The 18,788-nt window shown below is 46.0% G+C and overlaps 1 protein-coding gene across 3 annotated transcripts in view; it reads left to right on the top strand.

Annotated features, from left to right (window-relative positions):
* LOC139255845 (uncharacterized) overlaps positions 1–11,641 on the top strand; it is a 241,400-nt gene extending 229,759 nt beyond the window's left edge. For all 3 annotated transcript variants that reach the window (XM_070874020.1, XM_070874019.1, XM_070874018.1), the window contains 2 exons: positions 572–728; positions 10,682–11,641. In XM_070874020.1, coding sequence (XP_070730121.1) covers positions 572–728; positions 10,682–10,720 — 196 coding nt within the window. In that variant the 3' untranslated portion in view covers positions 10,721–11,641. The remainder of the gene's footprint in view (positions 1–571; positions 729–10,681) is intronic.
* Positions 11,642–18,788: the final 7,147 nt, after the last annotated feature.

Below are 18,788 nucleotides of genomic sequence, written 5' to 3'. Positions count from 1 at the left end.
AGCTGCTCCTACTGCTAGAGGCTGAACTTTAAGTATCCAGTCACATGGCAATACAAGGCTTCAATTAATTCCTCGATGGAATACGAACAATAAATTGAGTCTGTCCCACACAATTGCGATACCTTGTGTATCACAACATATAGACTCCACCCCACCCAAAATCATTTAATTTTAATTAATGTTAAATATGTGAGGTGTTTTATTTATTTATTATGCTATGTTTCGGTGTTTTAGAGGTTTTCTCATTGATAGTAATGGGAGTCCATACAAACAGCTCCCATTTTATCAATGAGAATACTGCATAGTGATTGGTGGTCCAGGCTCACGTGACTCCAGCTTGTACGTACGTACCTGAAAGGCATCGCCCCATGCGCTGCGCAGCGAATCTAGGCCTCCAACTGGGATCTCTACATTCCTCCGGGACCACCAGGTACTTCCGTAGATTTTTGGAGGGTTGGAGGCGTTCGTATGAAGGAAACCTCCGACCGCAATTTTCCACCCATTTGTGTTTTATAATGCTCTCCTTTCGTTATGTAAAACATGCTAACTATCAAATTTTCTTTCATTTTAGATGGAAGTCCTTCAGAGGAAAGATTAAAACTCAGGGCAAGAATCCAAAGCCAAGAATATGGCAGCTGGTGACCACATCTCTGCAAAATGAATTCAAAATAAATGAAATTGAGCAAAACATAAAATTAAAGTCTGACTTCAGCAATATGATCAAAATGGTATGTTAGAATTTCATATTTGGAGCTAAAATTTCCACTTGGTAGGAACACTCTTACTATCATGAGCTGGGTGAGTACTAACTGGGAAAACCAACATCCAGCGATGTTATTCGACCCCATTCATTTTCTGATTGGGCTTAATCCTTTAATTAGACATCTTTCCTCATTTACTAGTGAATGCTTGCTTAGAAACATAGAAAATAGTAGGAGTAGGCCATTCGGCCCTTCGAGTCTGCACCACCATTCAATAAGATCATGGCTGATCGCTCACCTCGGTACCCCTTTCCTACTTTCTCTCCATACCCCTTGATCCCTTTAGCAGCTTAACTGAGCGAGAGCTTAGTTAAGTTTGCATCCTACTTGCTAATGAGGGCTTGTAGTAGTATTGAAGGATTTCCAAATCTTTGGGCAGAAATCTCACTCAGCATTATTTCCACCCGTTTATGTTGCACATTAAAGATAAGCTGTATGTGGAAGGGAGTTCTTAATATGACAGAGAGGTTTGCTTGGGTTTTTGAAGAGGCTTGTTATTTCCCTTCTTTTTCGTTCCTGGGATGTAGGCATCGCTGTTAAGACCAGCATTTATTGCCCATCCCTAATTGCCCTGGAATTCCAGGATTTTGACTCAGCGACAATGAAGGAACGCCGATGTATTTCCAAGTCAGGATAGTGTGTGACTTAGAGGGGAACCTGGAGGTGGTGGTGTTCCTACTGCAGCCACGGTGTGCTGGTGGTAGAGGGAGTGAATGTTTAAGGTGGTGGAAGGGGTGCCAAAACAGGCTGCATTGTCTTGGATGGTGTCGAGCTTCTTGAATGATGTGGAGATGCACTCATCCAGCCAAGTGGGAAGTATTCCATCACACTCCTGACTTGTGCCTTGTAGATGGTGGAAAGTCTTTGGGGAGTCAGGAGGTGAGACACTCGCTGCAGAATACCCAGCCTCTGACCTGCTTTTGTAGTATTTATGTGGCTGGTCCAATTAAGTTTCCGGTCAATGGTGACCCCCAGCATGTTGATGGTGGGGGATTCCATGATGATAATGCTGTTGAATGTCAAGGGGTGGTGGTTAGATTCTCTCTGGTTGCAGATAGTCATTGCCTGGCACTTGTGTGGTGTGAATGTTACTTGCCACTTATCAGCCCAAGCCTAAATGTCCTCCAGATCTTGCTTCCTGTGGGTATGGATTGCTTCATTATCTGAGGAGTTGCGAATGGCACTGAACACTGCAATCATCAGCAAACATCCCCACTTCTGACCTTATGATGGAGGGAAGGTCATTGATGAAGCTGCTGAAGATGGTTGGGCCTAGGACATTGCCCTGAGGAACTCTTGCAGCGATGTCCTGGGGCTGAATTTATTGACCTCCAACAACCACAACCATCTTCCTTTGTGCTAGTGCCCCTTGATGCCACACTCGGTCAAATGCTGCCTTGATGTCAAGGGCAGTCACTCTCACCTCAGCTCTGGAATTCAGCTCTTCTGTCCATGTTTAGACCAAGATTGTAATGAGGTCTGGAGCTGAGTGGGCCTGGCGGAATTTTCTGTTTTGAACAGAACATGTACTGTGTTTATGTTGACAGGAAAGCAGCCAATGAATGTTTTGAAAATTACCAGAAAGTGAACTGTAAATAAAGCATTTGTAAATGTGCAGCAGAACAGAAAGATCTTTAAAGAAGAGGGGTTGTATGAAATGGCTGTTCGTCAATGGGAATCAGGGGAAAACTCTCCACTGGCTGGAGTCATACCAAGCACAAAGGAAGATGGTTGTGATTGTTGGAGGTCACATCATCACAGCCCCAGGACATCGCTGCAGGAGTTCCTCAGGGCAGTGTCCTAGGCCCAACAATCTTCAGCTGCTTCATCAATGACCTCCCCTCCATCATAAGGGTAGAAGTGGGGATGTTTGCTAATTAATGCACAGTGTTCAGTTCCATTTGCAAATCCTCAGAAAATGAAGCAGTCCATGCCCACATGCAGCAAGACCTGGAGGACGTTCAGGTTTGGGCTGATAAGTGGCAAGTAACATTCGTGCCACCATCTCCAACAAGTAAGAGTCTAAACACCTCTCCATGATAGTAAACTGCATTACCATTGCCGAATTCCCCACCATCAACATACTGGGGGTCACCATTGACCAGAAACTTAACTGAACCAGCCACGTAAATATTGTGGCTGCAATAGCAGGTCAGAGGCTGGGTATTCTGTGGCGAGTGTCTCACCTCCTGACTCCACAAAGCATTTCCACCATCTCAAGGCACAAGTCAGGAGTGTGATGGAATACTCTCCACTTGTCTGGATGAGTGCAGCTCCAACAACACTCAAAAAGCTCAACCATCCAGGACAAAGCAGCCCGCTTGATTGGCAACCCATCCACCACCTTTAACATTCATTCCCTCCAACACTGGCATACCATGGCTGCAGTGTGTACCATCTATAAGATGCACTGCAGTAACTCACCATGGCTTCTTTGGTATCACCTCGCAAACCCATGACTTCTACCACCTAGAAGCACAAGGGCAGCAGGCGCAAGAGAGCACCATCACCTGCAAGTTCCCCTCCAAGTAACACACCATCCTCACTTGAAAATATCTCACCTTTCCTTCATCGCTGGATCAAAATCCTGGAACTCCCTCCCAAACAGCACTGTGGGAGTAACTTCACCACATGGATTGCAGCGGTTCATGAAGGCAGCTCACTGCCACCTTCTCAAGGGCAATTAGGGATGGGCAATAAATGCTGGCTTTGCCAGCGACTCCCACATCCCAGAACGAATAATTAAAAAAAATACAAACTTTCACTCCAGCTCAGGGAGCAACAGGCATCTAATTTCAAACTACAAATCCCAATGGCCATGTTTTCAGCCACCTAGGTCTTATGCTCTAGAATTCCTTCTCTAAACCCCTCCACTTCCCCCTCCTTTAAGACCTTCCTTATAACTTACTTCTTTGAGCAAAATTTTATCAGCCCTCCTAATATCTCCTTCTTTGGCTCACTGTTGATTTTTGTCCAATTGTGCCTCTGTAAAATGTAAAGAGGCAATTTTCGATGTTAAAGAAGCTATATCAATGCCAGCTATTGATATTAGTTACTTCTTTAGTAATTCAACCGATATAATGAAATGCTAGAAGTTACAGTGCCAAAAGAGAGAAGAATTTTGGTTCGAATGATAGCTGGAGTATGAAGTAGAAACATTTATACTAGTCCAGCTTGGAAATAACCTCAATGTTGGAGCAAAGTAGGAGGAGCTTTATTCTACAGCTGGCCTGTGTTACAATTGCCCTTTCATGTATGATGTTGACAATGGGGAAAATATTCTGTTCCACAATACTAACATCTCTTACTTGGGTAAGCCCAAAATAAAATACTGGCACGGATTTTGCGGACAGCTTTTGCATGGCAACTAACAATTATTAGAGATCCGTTTCGGCGCGGCACCCTCTATAGAGAATGTAGGGCATGTGTGAAAAGAGAAAACAACAGCATATCTCTTCAACCAATCAGACTGAAGAATCCTTACAGAGATTTGCAGGTCCCAATATTTACTGGACAGAGATTTCCAAGCCGAAGGGAAGGAGTTCGAACACTGGAATTTTGACTCCACTGCGTGCGTGCTTTTTCAAAATTGATTGACAGGCTTGGCTCCTTGTCGGGCAGGGAATGCTGCAGCAAAGGCCGCAGCTCAGGAGTAGGTAGATTTCCTGCTTAGAGATCGCAGGGGGTTGGGGGGATGGTTTGTAGGGTCAGTGGGTGATCGCGGGGATCAGAGACATATTGAGGACTGATTTGGTGGGGGGGGTCGGTGATTGGGGGGGTCCGATCACGGCAAGGGGGGATTCAAATCGCAGGGAGGGAAGCAGGTTAGCTTGGGGGAGGGTGGAATGAACACTCATGCTCCTCCTGACCCACAAGTAGTGCTGGAAAGCCACTTACCTCCTCGCAGCAGTCCTCGCCTCCCATTAGCTGCCACGTTTCCAAGGCCCGGGAAACCCAGGCCGGTCAGGTAACTAGTTAACTTTAAAATGGAGATAAAATCTACCCATCCCGCCATTGTTGAACCCGAAAGTGGGCGGGTTTGAGGTTGTTAAGTGTTTACATCCCACCTATTTTTAGGGGTTAAAATTCACCTCGCAGAGTCTAAATCAGGAAGCATAAATTAGAATATTTAATTCAATGTAAAAACATGTAGAGAAAGCAAAATAAAAGGAGGGAAAGAAAGATGTGATTATATGAGAGAAATAAAAGCGACAGAAAGAAAACATTAAAAATTATATATTTTTTTTATTTTTTTGAAATCTCCAACGATAAGTTCTGAAGGAGTAAGATTCCACACTTGTAAAAGTAAATTTCCAGAACCAGAGAGCTTGTTTGACAGTAATTATCATGCCGTTAAAAATTCACTTGCACCTGAATGCACCAGCCCTAACTTTTTCTGGCATGCTTCGTGGGTAACTAGTGGATAAATATCGCAACTTCACACCTTTCCTGTACTTTAATGCCGAATCTCTCGGCGTGGCACTGGTGTAGCGCACCTTCTAGAGGAGATGGGCAACTTGGAATGCAACTTCATAATTTCCACATTTATCTGCGCATTTGGGGATGCCAGAAGTTGCTATCCAATTTATTCCTACCGCAAAATCCGCACCATAAAAATAATGAGCATGGGGTTACCCTATGCTCCAGTATATAAATTCACTGAGTGCATTGTGCAATGCAAATCATTAGGTTCCAGGTTTGATTCTTGGTTTGTGCTGAAGGCAAATTTTAGCCAAGGTGCGAGTGAGGTACCACAATTGTCCTCGTTATTTCTAGGTGAGGGAAGAGAAAAATCGATCACTAATCAACATCCCCTGTTGGATGTGCATGTGTCGATTTCAGGCAAAGATAGGATTAGGAAGGCCTCCAATGACCCTATAGCGAACCATCCCCAAAATCCAGGATATGCAGCCTTGTGTAAGCGACAGGATGCTCCCATCAAGGATCTGTGCCGCTGACCCTGCCAAGTTATGACCCGTTGATTTAAATGCTGCTAGCAGGGACCCACCTGCCCCAGAGGCTGCATACTGCAGCGGAAGAGTGTTGCCCCCTCCCCAGAAAGTGGTAGTAACTGCCTCCTCGGCCTCGTATACTCACTGTTCAAATGTCCAGGCCACAATTCAGACCTGGACTCCAGGTCAACCTCACATTATTTAGTCGGCCTTGTTTCAACCAGATAACTAGCTGTGATTCGCTCTATTACTAAGAGGCCACGGGCATGGGATCTCCCTCGCCGGATGTCCAAGACCCCTCTCCTATGCCACTGGTCTTGTAAGGGCGGTCGGAAGTACTGCGCTGTACATGCCTGACAGGACCTCTAATCTAAGGCCCTGACCCGTACTTAATTTTTGGCCCTTTGGCACATTCCCACCTGAGTTACGGCAAGAGTGTGTCGGAAAGGCTGATTTTTTTCAGCTCCACATGATTCAGGTTCAAACATCAAGAATGATCACTTGAGTAAGGTACTGAAAGGTTGCAATATTTGGAACCATAACCCAGGTCAAGTAATAGAGAGCAGGGATAAAGGGTAGAAATGTAAAAAGAAAAAAAACTGACAACATTACCTCATTCCTTATTGATTTTTCATTTTTACCTTATTGTACTCAGAATAATTGAAAACAAATCCTGCAGTAGTATAATTCTTAATACTGTAATGCATTCTTTGGCACTTGAAGCCATAAAAACTCCCATGTTATTTCCCAGTTCTGAACAAGTTCTAATTTAAAAGAGAAGAGGTGAAAGTGCTCCCAAAATGTATATTTGAGGAAAAAATTATATTAAAATTGGTTAGACTTTTTTTTTCCCAAGTGTCAGTTTTCTTACCCACACCACAGCAGGAAGTGTGATTTTCCGCAGCTTGCGGACCTGGATCGGCTGTCAGGCTGGTCTGAAATTGTGGCCTCCTGTTGTTTCCCATTGAGCTGCTCTGGGTTGCTGCTCATGATGATATCATAGATCGCCAGTGCAGAGCAGAAGCCTGATTTCACAGGCCTTCTGGCAGATAAGGAAATTGACCCATTTTAAAAAGTAAAGTGTTAAATCATATTTTGATGAGTGCTTCCTTTTAAGTTTAGGTTAACATTTTTCAGACTTTTTTTGTCCCTAACGTTACTTTTTTCAAAGTAAATAGAACAATTTTTAAAACATAGTGCAGAGATACTATTGTTTTATTTTTAAAAGCACAGAAGAGTAATGATAGTAATTGTGATTCTGTGAATATTTCTCTGTGACTGTGGCAAGGAATTGCTTTTATTATAGTAGTAGGCGGGTTTTGGAATGTAATCATCATCATCATAGGCAGTCCCTCAGAATCGAGGAAGACTTGCTTCAACTCTAAAAATGTGTCCTTAGATGTCTAAACAGTCCAATACGAGAACCACAGTCCCTATCACAGATGGGACAGATAGTCGTTGAGGGAAAGGGTGGGTGGGACAGGTTTGCTGCACACTCTTTTTGCTGCCTGCGCTTGATTTCTGCATGCTCTCGGAGATGAGACTCAAGGTGCTCAGCGCCCTCACGGATGCACTTCCTCCACTTAGGGCGATCATTGGCCAGGGACTCCCAGGTGTCAGTGGGGATGTTGCACTTTATCAAGGAGGCTTTGAGGGTGTCCTTGTAACGTTTCCTCTGCCCACCTTTGGCTCATTTGCTATGAAGGCGTTCCGAGTAGAGCGCTTGCTTTGGGAGTCTTGTGTCTGGCATGTGAACAATGTGGCCTGCCCAGCGGAGTTGATCAAGTGTGGTCATTGCTTCAATGCTGGGGATGTTGGCCTGGTCGAGGACGCTAATGTTGGTGCATCTGTCCTCCCAGGGGATTTGTAGGATCTTACGGAGACATCGTTGGTGGTACTTCTCCAGTGACTTGAGGTGTCTACTGTACATGATCCATGTCTCTGAGCCATACAGGAGGGCGGGTATTACTACAGCCCTGTAGACCATGAGCTTAGTGGCAAATTTGAGGGTCTGATCTTCGAACACGCTTTTCCTCAGGCGGCCGAAGGCTGCACTGGCGCACTGGAGTCGTCAGTGTCTGCTGTTGTTGCTAAGAATCTCCCGAGGTATGGGAAGTGGTCCATGTTGTCCAGGGCCGGGCTGTGGATCTTGATGACTGGGGGGGCAGTGCTGTGGGGCGAGGACAGGTTGGCAGAGGACCTTTGTCTTACGGATGTTTAGCGTAAGGCCCATGCTTTCATACGCATCAGTGAATACGTTGACTATGTCCTGGAGTTCAGCCTCTGTATGTGCGCAGACGCAGGCGTCATCCGCATACAGTAGCTCGATGACAGAGGTTGGGGTAGTCTTGGACCTGGCCTGGAAACAACGAAGGTTGAACAGGTTCCCACTGGTTCTGTAGTTTAGTTCCATTCCAGCGGGAAACTTGTTGAATAATGGCTGATTGCTAAAACATCATAACCCAATGTACAGCCTCAAAAATACTACTAAGGCAGTGGAATTTTCATTTAAGTTTGGAGGATTTTTTGCTGTCACTGTGAGCAAGACTATAGAATTACATATAATGTACAGAAGAGGAAGAGGCCATTCAGCCCAATGGGTCCATGCAGTTATTTATGTTCCACATGAGCCTCTTCCCACCCTATTACATCAAACCCCATCAACATATCCTTCCAGGATGGAGGTTTCTGACAACGTAGATGTCAAATGTTAAGCTTTCCTGCTGGTTGGTATTCACAATATGCATACATCCGTAAGACAAAGGTCCTCCACCAGCCTGTCCTCACCGCACAGCACTGTGCCCCAGTCATCAAGATCCACGGTGCAGCCCTGGACAACGTGGACCACTTCCCATATCTCGGGAGCCTCCTATCAACAAGAGCAGGCATCAACGACGAGATCCAACACTGCCTCCAGTGCGCCAGTGCAGCCTTCGGCCACCTGAGGAAAAGAGTGTTTGAAGACCAGGCCCTCAAAACTACCACAAAGCTCATGGTCTACAGGGCTGTAGTAATACCTGCCCTCTTGTATGGCTCAGAGACATCGACCATGTACAGTAGGCACCTCAAGTTGTTGGAGAAAAATCACCAGCGATGTCTCTGCAAGATCCTACAAATCACCTGGGAGGACAGGCACACCAACATCATTCCGACTAACATCCCCAGCATTGAAGCACTGACCGCACTCGATCAGCTCCGCTGGGCAGGCCATGTAGTCCGCATGCCAGATACGAGACTCCCAAAGCAAGTGCTCTAGTCGGAGCTCCTTCACGGCAAATGAGCCAAAGGTGGGCAGAGGAAACGTTACAAGGACACCCTCAAAGCCTCCCTGATAAAGTGCAACATCCCCACTGACACCTGGGGGTCCCTGGCCAAAGACCGCCCTAAGTGGAGGAAGTGCATCCGAGAGGCGCCGAGCACCTCGAGTCTCAACGCCGAGAACATGCAGAAATCAAGCGCAGCCAGCGGAAAGAGTGTGCGGCAAACCTGTCCCACCCACCCCTTACCTCAACGACTATCTGTCCCACCTGTGACAGAGTCTGTCGCTCTCGTATTGGACTGTTCAGCCACCAAAGAATTCACTTCAGGAATGGAAGCAAATCTTCTCGATTCCGAGGGACTGCCTATGATGATGATGATGATGGCACCTCTGAGGTCATATTTGCTGCAAGTAAAATATATATATTGAGTTATTGTTTCATGGTATTTAAAAATACTATCATCTTTGTTTGATGACTTTCAGCATCTGTGAGCCACCTTCTCGTGGGGTCGTGAATCTTTGGAATTCTCTACCCCAGTAAGCTTTGGAGGCTGAGTCATTGAATATATTCAAGGTGGAGATGGACAGATTTTTGAACTAAAGGGGAGTCAAGGGTTATGGGGAACAGCCAGGAAAGTGGAGTTGAGGCCAAGATCAGATCAGCAATGATCATATTGAATGGCAGAGCAAGCTCGAGGAGCCAAATTGCCTACTCCTGCTCCTATTTCTTATGTTCTTCTCAAGGATGACTACAGGTGGGTAATAAATATCGGCCTTATCAGAGATGCTCACATCAAAAGAATACATTTTTAAAACTCAATCCGAAATTCATAGGGAAAGTGAAGGAGGCTCTAAATCTAGGGAGTAATTTTGCAAAGATCCACTGCTATAATGGAGACTCACTAGATGGAATTCAGTTGGGTTGTTCGACAGAGATGTTGTCTGGAGGTCATGAGGCCGATTTTCATTATTGGCAGAGCAATTGTGCAATTTGTCTGAAGGAGTCAGCAAGTGGCTCAAGCCATTTTGATAGTTGTTCCTCATTTGCTTCTCATTGTCAAGTTACAAGTGTGGAGCCAGCATTCATAAGCAATTTGCCGATTGATGGAGGGGCAAAATCTTGTAGTTCCTCCTTCATGGGACCTCCATTCTCCTGTGTTAATGAGGTGCCACCTGAAGCAGGTTAGAAAGTGGTATTCTCAAAGCCACAGGAGCAATTATCTGCTCATCTTCAAATTTATGAAGCATGGGCAATGTTTTACGATGAGGAATAAGTGTGTTGTGTAAAACATATAAACAAATAATAGGAAAATTATAATGTTAACTGTCGATCTTTTTAACTTGTGGATAATAATGGAATTGTAGTGCAGTAAGATTTTTTAAATATTTCTGTTTCCTACATTTTCTATATAAGCAGGCAATTATGAGTCTAGATTTTTACCCATATTATCCATGTTACATTGAAGACAGTTTTGCTCACTCAATAAGAAAACAATATGAATTCACCCATAAATTGTGAGATTTGTACAATGGCAGAGAGCTTCGCCCACTGTCAGCGCAAATGATGAAAAATTGTAGGTCGTGCATGCACAAATTTTCAATTTGCTCTGCCCGTTGGCGAGGCTCCCTGCAGCACCAATAGTTAACACCCACCCGATGTCCAGATTATGTTATCAATGATGACTGACAGTGGATGTATTTATTTTCAGGTTGACGCTGCACTGAAGGGTACAAGAACCACATCTTGAGCCACATTCAGGATGTGGGCGATGGTGGCAAGGCTGCATTTATTACCCATCGCAGGTTTCCCTGAGAAAGCCTTTTCTTTCAGTACTGCACTGAAGTCTGAACCAAGACTATGTACTGCACTCCTAGAGTGGGACTTAAACCCGCAATCTTAGATGTAATCACATGCTATAAAAAGATTTAAACTGCGATTATTTCTTCCAAGTTTGGAATTTTAAATATGAACTAGCTAGAAGTACTTTATATTGAATGTACTTTTCCTTTGAGCTGCTTTGCTTTAGGATTTTTTAATTTTTATACGGCAAGAGAGACTGAAAGTTTGCAGATTAGAGGGACTTAGTTGTTAGGAGGCTGGAAATTGCTCATTCCCTATTGAACAATGGAATTCACTTTTTTGGACTGTGAACCGATAACTCAGATTTACACAACTTGTAAGAGCACTTATGGCTACAAATTTTCAGTTTCCACAGCGACGGCAAAGCTTGCTTTACTTACTGTGGGTGTGATCTTTGTATTTGTTTTCTTTTGGTCCTGATTTTACTAAGTGTGGATGCACTTTTCATATAAAATGGACACATTATGAAATGTTTTTTTATTATTCATTTTGATTTCTTAAGTAGTTTAGATGTCAGAAGAAAGGCAAGCGAGAAGACTGCAATACCAAGGATTTAATGTTAACAGCATATAACTCATCCTAGGTTTGCAATTCAGGGAACAGAAGTTCTGTTACAAGATTTTTCACTGAAGTGAATAAAGGAAATCACAAAGCTTCTGCTGATTTATATTGTTTTACTAAAACATTATTACTTTATATAGAATGCTTTCAATTTCATCATTGTGATTAGGAAAATGCATCTGTTTACATCTAGGATAATCATTGTATGTCTGGCTTATTTTCTTTCTGTTAACAATAAATAAACAAATCTAGCTTAAGCATGGATGTCTATCGTTCACTTAGAAATTTAGACAGTGGGCGTCAGTCTGAAGACCTTTTTTATATTTGTATGTGGGATGTGGGTGGTGTGGTGTATGTAGCACACAAATCACCGACTCCACACGGTCTGGTGTAAGTCTAACTGCTGTGACCTTCATCCTTTATTGTTCAGCTCCAGAGTGCCTCCCAGGTGTGGTGGTCAGCCTTATATAGCATTTGTTACAGGTACTACCAGGGTTTCCCACCGCAGCGCCCTCTGTGGTGTGGCATAGTACTTACAATACATTTAAGGTACTGGGACGATACACACATCATTACATAACATCACCATCACCTCCCCCCCTCCACCTGGACGCAGGACAACGATACACACATCATTACATAACATCACACTTGTCCAACGGAAGGCAGGTGGGCATAGACAGTGCGTTAGTATGGTACATTTTATCTGGTACATTAACTGGTTATTGACTGGTAGCGGAACCTTGATTTCCTTGTTAGCCGTTATCATTAATTGTATTTCATCCATTATTTCACACAAATACAGTGGCCATTCAGCATAAAAAAGAGTAATTCTTATTATAAATTCACTATCTCACATTAACATAACTCATTTTAGACTCGCTCTGCCAAACAGAAGTCCTTTGTGGGGACCACCTCTTTGTAAGGCCCTTTTAAGACTCCCGGGTGCATTTCCTTTTTAAGGCACCATCTTTGATGCAGGAGGATTCCACGAGGCTTCTCCTTGGGCGCCGCCATCTTTGATGCTCTGCAGCTCCGACACGATGCCGCCGCCATCTTCTTCTCCGTCGCTCCGGATGCCCTCCGCCGTCGCAGCCTCTGCTCCCCTCCGCTGCCACCTGACTTGCCGCCTCTCCTGCGGCCGTCGTGGCCTCTCCAGCGGCCGCACTTGCCGCGTCCCCCGCGGCCTCCGTAGCCCCCGACCTCCAGCTGCTGCCGCCGCCCGACACTAACAGCTCCTCAGCGGGGCTCTTCCGATCCACCGGCCCCTGGATCCCTCAGCACCCCGCCCGCAGCGCCCCGCCGGCTCAACCCCCACCCCCCCCCCCTTGGGCCCCTCTGTGCAGGGCTGCTTGCCTGTGGGGGCTGGGGCTGCAGGGTCTCTGTGTGAGGTCCGGGGCTGGGACTTGCCTGTGGGGATTAAGGCTGCAGGGTCTCTGTGTGAGGTCCGGGCCTGGGGCTTGCCTGTGGGTGGATTGAGGCTGCAGCTCCAGCTCGGTCGGCGCTGCTCTCTGGGGACCCGGGGCACAGCAGCACCCTGGGGAGCAGCAGCCTGTGGAGTGATGAAGTCTTCCCAGCTCCCACGGACCTTCCCCATCCACCTCCGGCCGAGGAGTGTCGGCCCATCGCCTGCAACGACCCACAAAGGTAAAGCGTGCGTCTCGTCCCGGTGGGATACCTGCACCATCGCTCTGCCAAGAACAGGTATTAGTTCCCTGGTGTAGGTACGCAGCTTCGCCGTGACCGGGACCAGCTTGGGTCGTGCAGCTGGGTTAATCCACAGTTTATCAAAAGTTCTCCGACTCATCAACAATGGACCCGAGCCTGTGTCCACTTCCATACTCACTGGGACTCCGTTGATTTTATTTCACTTATCACTGGGGGCGAATCGTCAGTGCACGTATACAGTCCCAACACCTCATCTTCTTCTACCTGCTCCTCGCTGAACAGTGGATCATCCCCCATCTCCTCAGCCACACGGTGAGTCCGATTTCTTTTACACATACGCTGAAGGTAGCCTTTAACGTGGCAGGTGTTGCACGTATACTCCGCAAACCTGCACCGGTGAGCCCCATGGCTTCCTCCACAGCGCCAGCATGGTGCTGCTTGATTGGCCCCCCTCGGCAGACTCTGAGCTCCAGGATCCCGAGGCCCCGGGCAGAGCCACGTTCTGCAGTTTTGTCCATGGTGGGCGCTACCCTGTGGACAGTGCCTGCCGGGTTCGAGACTGTGGATTATTTGCTTGGTGCTGCAAGTCGAGGTCATATATGCCCGGCTGATGGCAATGGCCTTTGTCAGAGTGACCGTGGGTTCCGTGGCCAGCAGCTTGTGAAGGAGGCCCTCGTGGCCAATCCCCATAACGAAAACGTCCCGCAAAGCCTCGTCAAGGTGTGCCCCAAAATCACACGGCGCCGCGAGTCTCCTGAAGTCTGCAGCATATTTGGTGACATCCTGGCCCTCAGGTCTGCAGTGATGGTAAAATTTGTATCTGGCCGAGAGGATGCTCTCTTTCAGTTTCAACTGGTCACGAATGAGTTCAGTCAGCTCCTCGTATGCCTTGTCCCTGGCGCTCCCAGGTGCCAGCAAATCCCTGACGAGACAGTAAACCTCATCTCCACAACTTGAGAGCAATATCGCCTTAGGCCTCTCTCTCATTGCCTATGTGTCCTCCGTCAGATCGTTTGCTGTGAAGTAGTACTCGAGCCTTTCCGTAAAGGCCTCCCAATCATTGCCTACGGTAAAATCCTTTAGCGAGCCCAGAGTAGCCATGGTTGCGTGGACTTCGTCCGCTTCCTCGTTGCCAATGTGGTGTATGTAGCACACAGATCACTGACTCCACACGGTCTGGTGTTAATCTAACTGCTGTGACCTTCGTCCTTTATTGTTCAGCTCCAGAGTGCCTCCCAGGTGTGGTGGTCAGCCTTATATAGCCTTTGTTACAGGTACTACCAGGGTTTCCCACCGCAGCGCCCTCTGTGGTGTGGCATAGTACTTGCAATACATTTAAGGTACTGGGACGATACACACATCATTACATAATAGGTGGCACTGGCCAGACTGCATTTATTGCCAATCCCTAAAGAGTGATGGCGGGCCTTTTGCTTGAACTGCTGAAGTCTTTTTGGTGATAGTGCTCCCACAATAATTTAGATAGGGAAATCCCGGATTTTGACCCAGCGATTCTGAAGCAACAGCATTAAATGTCCAAGTGTGACTTGGAGCTGAGAGTTTAATTGGTCTTTTATCGCATTGTAATTTGTGGGACCTTGCTGTGTAAAAAATGGCTGCTGTGTTTCCCTACATTACAACAGCCACTGCACTTCAAAAACTGTCTGTGAAGTGCTTTGGAGCATCCTGTGGTCATGAAAGACACTATATAAATGTAAGTCTTTGTTTATTTCTTTAAGTTCTTTCTTCAACAACTTGGATTTATATAGGATATTTAATATGGAAGAATGTCCCAAGGCATTTAGAGGTGTAATCAGAGAAAAAAGTACGCTGAGACAATATTAGCAGGAGTTACCCAAAGCTTGATCAAAGGCATGAGTTTTAAGCAGGGCCTTAAAGGAAGGGGTTCAAGGAGGTAATTCCAGAGTGCGGGACCTGCTACTTTTGCAACCTTAATGGAACTTTGTAGAATTACATAGAATTTATAGCATACAAACAGACCAATCATCCCATCTTATTTATGTCGGTGTTTATGTTCATAGAAACATAGAAAATAGGTGCAGGAGTAGGCCATTCGACCCTTCTAGCCTGCACCACCATTCAATGAGTTCATGGCTGAACATGCAACTTCAGTATCCCATTCCTGCTTTCTCGCCATACCCCTTGATCCCCCTAGTAGTAAGGACTTCATTCCACACAAGCATTCCTACCAGCCTCCATCATCTAACCCAATCAACATATCCTGCTTATACCTTTCTCCATTATACACTTACCCGGAAATTGTTGCGGTCCTATCCCTGCAAGACCATCAGCATGCCGGGGCCATTAGAGGGAGCAGCGTGCGGTGGCATGCAGCTTCAGGGAGCAGCGCGTGCTGCTGCAGGAGGGCAACGGCTGATTGCAGTGTGGGTAGGTACAGCAGGAGCGGCAAGGTCGGGGCGAAGGAGCGGTAAGAGTTCGTAGAGGGATGTGATCGGGGCCCAGAAGAGGCGAGGGCCCAGGGACAGCATGGGCCAGCCCACATTGTGATATGTGTGCACACTAGGTCCGTGCAGCAGAGCTGGTCTCCAGTCATCTTGGTTAATCCTTGCCACTGGAGCAAGACCTCGCTCTGTCAAGCCCGTGTGGTGGCTGGTGTGCAACGGCCGCCACACGTTAAAAAAATCCACGCACAGGCATCTTCCACCCTTCAAGATGTAGTTCGGGATCTGGAATATTAGGACCTTCATTGAAACAGCTGTGAACTCACCCCTTTTCGGCGTGGAAGCAAGTCATGCGCGATGCTGAGAAGGTTGTGGATAGCACATTTAGTGAGTTGGTCACACTGCAGGTAAGGGTTAGGACAGATAGTGAATGGGTGGCCAAGAGACAAGGCAAGAGCAGGAAGGTAGTGCAGGAGGCCCCTGTGGTCATCTCCCTCCAAAACAGATATACCGTTTTGGATACTGTTGGGGGCGAAGGCACCAGCTAGGGGAAGGCACCAGCAGCCAGGTTCATGACACCATGGGTGGCTCTGCTGCACAGAATGGCGAGAAAAAGAGTGGGAGAGCTATAGTGATAGGGGACTCTATTGTAAGGAGAATAGATAGGAGTTTCTGCGGCCGCAACCGAAACTCCAGGATGGTATGTTGCCTCCCTGGTGCAAGGGTCAAGGATGTCTTTGAGTGGCTGCAGAGCATTCTGGAGAGGGAGGGTGAACAGCCAGTTGCCGTGGTACATGTAGATACCAACAATATAGGCAAGAGGCGGGAAGAGGTCCTACAAGCTGAATTTATGGCGCTAGGAGTTAAATTAAAAAGAAGGAACTTAAAGGTAGTAATCTCTGAATTGCTACCAGTGCCACGTGCTAATCAGAGTAGAGGGAGCAGGATAGTTAGAATAAATACGTGACTTGAGCAGTGGTGCAAGAGGGAGGGATTCAAATTCCTGGGATATTGGAACCAGTTCTGGGGGAAGTGGAACCTGTACAAAAGGGACGGTCTGCACTTGGGCAGGACTGGAACTGATGTCCTGGGGGTAACATTTGCTAATGCAGTTCGGGAGTGTTTAAACTAATATGGCAGGGGGATGGGAACCTATGCAGCGAGACAGGGCGAAGTAATATGGAGTCAGAAACAGATGGTGGAAAGGTAAAAAGCAATAGTGGAAGGCCAAGTAAACAAAGGCAAGAAACAAAAAGGGCCACACTACATCATAATTCTAAAAGGACAAAGGGTGTTAAAAAAAACAAGCCTGAAGGCTTTGTGTCTTAATGCAAGGAGTATCTGTAAAAAGGTGGATGAATTAACTGTGCAAATAGATGTTAACAGATATGATGTGATTGGGATTACAGAGACATGGCTCCAGGATGATCAGGGCTGGGAACTCAACATCCAAGGGTATTCAACATTCAGGAAGAATAGAATAAAAGGAAAAGGAGATGGGGTAGCATTGCTGGTTAAAGAGGAGATTAATGCAATAGTTAGGAAGGACATTAGCTTGGATGATGTGGAATCTATATGGGTAGAGCTGCAGAACACCAAAGGGCAAAAATCATTAGTGGGAGTAGTGTACAGACCTTCAAACAGTAGTAGTGATGTTGGGGAAGGCATCAAACAGGAAATTAGGGGTGCATGCAATAAAGGTGCAGCAGTTATCTTGGGTGATTTTAATATGCATATAGATTGGGCTAACCAAACTGGAAGCAATACGGTGGAGGAGGATTTCCTGGAGTGCATAAGGGATGGTTTTCTAGACCAATATGTTGAGGAACCAACTAGGGGGGAGGCCATCTTAGACTGGGTGTTGTGTAATGAGAGAGGATTAATTAGCAATCTTGTTGTGCGAGGCCCCTTGGGGAAGAGTGACCATAATATGGTGGAATTCTACATTAGGATGGAGAATGAAGCAGTTAATTTAGAGACCATGCTTCAGAACTTAAAGAAGGGTAACTTTGAAGGTATGAGGCGTGAATTGGCTAGGATAGATTGGCGAATGATACTTAAGGGGTTGACAGTGGATGGGCAATGGCAGACATTTAGAGACCGCATGGATGAACGACAACAATTGTACATCCCTGTCTGGCATAAAAATAAAAAAGGGAAGGTGGCTCAACCGTGGCTATCAAGGGAAATCAGGGATAGTATTAAAGCCAAGGAAGTGGCATACAAATTGGCCAGAAATAGCAGCGAACCCGGGGACTGGGAGAAATTTAGAACTCAGCAGAGGAGGACAAAGGGTTTGATTAGGGCAGGGAAAATAGAGTATGAGAGAAAGCTTGCAGGGAACATTAAAACGGACTGCAAACGCTTCTATAGATATATAAAGAGAAAAAGGTTAGTAAAGACAAATGTAGGTCCCCTGCAGTCAGAATCAGGGGAAGTCATAACGGGGAACAAAGAAATGGCAGACCAATTGAACAAGTATTTTGGTTCGGTATTCACTAAGGAGGACACAAACAACCTTCCGGATATAAAAAGGGTCAGAGGATCTAGTAAGAAGGAGGAACTGAGGGAAATCCTTATTAGTCGGGAAATTGTGTTGGGGAAATTGATTGGATTGAAGGCCGATAAATCCCCAGGGCTTGATGGTCTGCATCCCAGAGTACTTAAGGAGGTGGCCTTGGAAATAGCGGATGCATTGACAGTCATTTTCCAACATTCTATTGACTCTGGATCAGTTCCTATGGAGTGGAGGGTAGCCAATGTAACCCCACTTTTTAAAAAAGGAGGGAGAGAGAGAACAGCCTGACATCGATAGTGGGTAAAATGATGGAATCAATTATTAAGGATGTCATAGCAGCGCATTTGGAAAGAGGTGACATGATAGGTCCAAGTCAGCATGGATTTGTGAAAGGGAAATCATGCTTGACAAATTTTCTGGAATTTTTTGAGGATGTTTCCAGTAGAGTGGACAAGGGGGAACCAGTTGATGTGGTGTATTTGGACTTTCAGAAGGCTTTCGACAAGGTCCCACACAAGAGATTAATGTGCAAAGTTAAAGCACATGGGATTGTGAGTAGTGTGCTGATGTGGATTGAGAACTGGTTGTCAGACAGGAAGCAAAGAGTAGGAGTAAATGGGTACTTTTCAGAATGGCAGGCAGTGACTAGTGGGGTACCGCAAGGTTCTGTGCTGGGGCCCCAGCTGTTTGCATTGTACATTAATGATTTAGACGAGGGGATTAAATGTAGTATCTCCAAATTTGCAGATGACACTAAGTTGGGTGGCAGTGTGAGCTGCGAGGAG

This window comes from Pristiophorus japonicus, unplaced genomic scaffold (genome assembly GCF_044704955.1).
Source record: "Pristiophorus japonicus isolate sPriJap1 unplaced genomic scaffold, sPriJap1.hap1 HAP1_SCAFFOLD_641, whole genome shotgun sequence".
Classification (NCBI taxonomy): domain Eukaryota; kingdom Metazoa; phylum Chordata; class Chondrichthyes; family Pristiophoridae; genus Pristiophorus; species Pristiophorus japonicus.
Note: the sequence above shows the minus strand (reverse complement) of the source record. Positions and strands in the feature narration are given on the sequence as shown.